The sequence below is a fragment of the Sorghum bicolor genome, chromosome 8 (assembly GCF_000003195.3).
Source record: "Sorghum bicolor cultivar BTx623 chromosome 8, Sorghum_bicolor_NCBIv3, whole genome shotgun sequence".
In the NCBI taxonomy this organism is placed as follows: domain Eukaryota; kingdom Viridiplantae; phylum Streptophyta; class Magnoliopsida; order Poales; family Poaceae; genus Sorghum; species Sorghum bicolor.
Genome location: NC_012877.2, coordinates 61469726 through 61473496, shown reverse-complemented (window position 1 = coordinate 61473496; position 3771 = coordinate 61469726). Strand labels below are relative to the sequence as shown.

Sequence of the window (3771 nt, the reverse complement as noted above, 5' to 3'; positions counted from 1 at the left end):
GAGCGGCGCTCTCCCTCTGACTCCTTCCCACTGTGCCCTTCCTCTCCCCCGCAGACTCTCCTTCCCTCGTGCCCCTCCCTCTCCCACGGCACCCTCTACCTGCCTCGGCCCTCTGCCTCTTCCCTGTGCCATCTCCCTCTCGGCGCGACCTCACCGCCTCCCTCGTAGTGCGGCCTCGCGCCCTCCTGCTCGATGTCGCCTCCTAGTTACGGCAGCGGATCTGCAAGCACGTGAGCAAGGGCCGCACGGGCCCTCCCGGTAGCAGATTTGCAACCCCGACAATGGATCTACGCCCTCGTTGGCGGATTTTCATTGGGGGCCACATGCGGCGCAAAGCAGGTGGAGGGCACGGCAGCAGGCTTGCTCCGACCAGAGCAGATAGAGGGGCACTCCTGGTGGCGGCGCCACACCCTTAGCGAGCCAGGCCGGGGCAGATCCGGTGACACTACATGAGCGGGGCCCTCTTTTCCTCTTCCTCCCTGCGGATCTCTATGGCCTGTGATGGATCCGACATCAATGCAGCGGATATAGCGAGCTACGGCAGCGCACGTGCGGATGGGTAGCGTGCTCAATTGGACCTGATGGTGGCCTCGATTGGGCTCGCTATTTTTTAAAATCGATTAACGGAGGCAGACAAGTTAATGCATGCAACCGCCTCTATTAATCGATTAATCGAGGCGGGCGGGGCAACCTCTTCCATTAAGCCTCTATTAACCAAGGCTTTCGATTGGAGGCGGTTGAATACCCACCTCCATTAATCTATTTTGATCGCCTCCATCAATAAGCTAGCTATAGCTACCTCAGAACAGAAACAGATCACTCTCATAATCTAGATCTCCCAATCGACATAAACAATCCATGGGCCTCAAAAAGCTCATCATTGTTCCACAAATTGAAAACTTAGAGAAGATCAGATTATTAGAAAAAAAAACAAATAATAAAATAAAAGTGACAACATTATGCAATAAAAGATATCAGTGCCATGGACACAGAAGCAGTTAATCACGCATCGAAACAACACAGGAAAAAAATGCATCTGGAGGCAATGGATTTGAGGCATCAATCCTCACTTCTTGGCACACATGTCACCGCTTACGAGCAAGGATAAAATTCGGTTGCTTGCATTGTTTAACCGATTTAGAAACATTGGATATTTATATATTACTGTTACTAACAGCTTTCTTTAAGCTAGGCTGAGCTCATGCAATACTCAAAGTCCGGACATCAATTGCTCCACGCAGCCATCAAGACCTTTTTCGTTCATGTCGGAGGTGGATCATCAACTGCAATAACAAGACACAATCAGATATACATAAATCGCCTGCAGAGGTCCATTCGAATCAATAAGTAATGATTCCAACATTATTGTAGTGGGGAATGAAGAGAGTGAAAAATAGATGTTACATTGACGAGTCAGAGGAATAGCGTCATAGCTGCAAACGAAGCAGATGCTGGCAGCATTGTGGACAAGACTGTCAAAACATTTCATGGCGGCATTGTAATCGTCTTGTTCATCACAGGTCCAGGCAGCATCACGTACAAGACTGTCAAAGCACTTCCTGGCGGCCGTGTAATCACAGTCCTGTTCATTGCTCCGCCAGTTGCTATCTGCGGCAGAGCCGCTACTGACTGGCAGCACCATGGCAGCTGCTGGTTTCTCCCATTCTGGTGTTTGTGAAGAACGTACACATGGTCGTCAGTAGAGAAGAAAACATTGTTCACACTATGCAAACATGAAGTTCGATTGATGTGCACTCGCCATCACTGACATTTGTATATATTTTTCAAGTAAATCGATTACACAGCTAAACTCAAGAAGAAATGCACAACATGTTCATGGATTGCCATTCGGAAATCGGATCAAGGAGTTCGAGAAACTAGCTAGAGTATGAAACAATAGGGCAAGTACTATAAGTAGTAGTACTATACTAGCCTAAGAAGATCTTGCTCCAGAGTCCAAATGAATTAAATAATTTTGTTCACAGTATAAGCATCCAGTTGCTGGCTGCTGCACTGCTGCAGACGTGTGATAATCCAGCAGCTTTTCTAATTTCAATCCAGATCAGATCCATCAAGAACATTCGCAGCAAGAAAACCCACAGAGAGATATGCGACGACAGTAAGATCCGAGGTGAGAGGAGTGAGGACAGAGATTATCGAATTTCAATCCAGATCGGATCCGTCAAAAACATACGTAGCAAGAAAACACACAGATCGAGATATGTTTGAAGATGGAGAGAACGAAGTGGATCGACCGGATCGGAGTCGGAGGGCATGCGTACCGTAGCACACCGGCGGCGTGCTTAGGGCGGGTGCCGGACAGGTTGGAAGCAGCGCGAGGGCGGTCCAGCTGGACGGCGCCGGAGAGGACTTGATCACGAGCATGTGCATAATTCTGGTCAGAAGCAGCGCGAGGACGTTGACGATGGAGTACTCGTCGTCGAGCAAGAAGCCACGGAAGTGCAGGGCGGTGATGCAGACGACGAGCACGATGACTAAACAACCGACATAGTCCAGCAACTCGAGGCGTAACGGCGGCGGCGGCGGCGGCGGCGGCCGTCGTCCCCACCCTGCGTCGTGTACAGAAGGAACCCAGCCCCGGAACGCGTAGACCTCCGACGCCGACCACACAGCTTGGAAGTCGGACGCCGCCATCGTCGATCTACTATCGATCCCGGACGAGGGATCGATGCGCGACGAGGGTGGTGGCCGGCCGGGTGGGTGGAGTTGGAGTGGAGGGGAAAGCGAGAGGTCGAGGCCTGGCCTGGGCTGCTAGTGATGATGAGGGTGGTTCATGCGCAGCGGTGAGCTAGCTGTGTGTGCGGGCGTGGAACGGACGGCCGGAGATGTCAGTTGTCGGTTGCTTAATTTTCTGGAATTTGCTCGGCGGCCGTCGTCTGGCCGGCGGTGGTCCCCGTCGGTCAAAACGCGGATCGTCTTTGTCTTCACGCTTGATACATTTTATTCACAACTAGAATCTTCAAGTTCTCCTAGTGATGTAGGGTTCACTTAGTGTTTTAGCATTTAAAATTTAGTATAAATTTCCCTAGTAAATGCCTCCCAATGAAAATTTCCTAGTATTTTGACTAGTGGTAGTGTTTTATTACTAATTAAAAATACTTGGAGAACTTCATCCTTTTGGTAGTGATTGGTCTGCATACAAGTATAAATACGATTATATTTTGTTAATTAGTTTTTAAGGGTAAATGAGTTAATGTGACATCACAATGACATTATATGTCCTCAGGTCCGCGTGGACATGCATGGACGCCGGTCGGCCACCGCTCATAAGTCACCAGTCCTAGTACTTGCCGAGTTTTGTATATATATCACCTTCAGAGGTGGTTTGGAAGAATCATCAATCATGTATTGATTCCAAGATTGTACTGGAGAGTCAAGATAGTGAAAAAATAGGTGTGTTACATTGACGGGTCAGAGGAATAGCGTCATAGCTCCAAACGAAGCAGATCCTGGCAGCATCGCGCACAAGACTGTCAAAGCACTTCATGGCGGCCTTGTAATCATCCTCTTGTTCATCGCAGGTCCAGGCAGCTTCACCGTACCTACAAAACTGTCAAAGCACTTCCTGGCGGCCATTGTAATCGCCGTCCTGTTCATGACGCCGCCAGTTGCTACCTGCAGAGACACTACTGTGCCCGGCAGCACCATGGCAGCTGCTGGTTTCTCCCATTCTGGTGTTTATGATGGACAGATGTATCATGGTAGTCAGTAGAGAAGAAAACATTCACACTAAACATCAAGTGACCTGGA

At 49.4% G+C, this 3771-nt stretch overlaps 1 protein-coding gene across 1 annotated transcript; it reads right to left on the bottom strand.

Moving 5' to 3' along the window:
• On the bottom strand, positions 1038–2732 carry LOC110437658. The gene is made up of 3 exons (XM_021466188.1): positions 2283–2732; positions 1405–1665; positions 1038–1283 (listed from the first exon to the last, which is right to left on the bottom strand). The coding sequence occupies exons 1-3, from the start codon at positions 2653–2655 to the stop codon at positions 1261–1263; spliced, it is 657 nt and encodes a 218-aa protein (XP_021321863.1). The 5' UTR covers positions 2656–2732; the 3' UTR covers positions 1038–1260.

Excerpts from the sequence above, each read along its gene's own strand:
- LOC110437658 (XM_021466188.1), bottom strand. The coding sequence starts at position 2,655 with ATGGCGGCGTCCGACTTCCAAGCTGTGTGGTCGGCGTCGGAGGTCTAC. Across the intron at positions 1,666-2,282 it reads CACGCCGCCGGTGTGCTACG|AATGGGAGAAACCAGCAGCT; the intron begins GTACGCATGCCC and ends CACAAACACCAG. Across the intron at positions 1,284-1,404 it reads TATTCCTCTGACTCGTCAAT|TTGATGATCCACCTCCGACA; the intron begins GTAACATCTATT and ends TTGTTATTGCAG.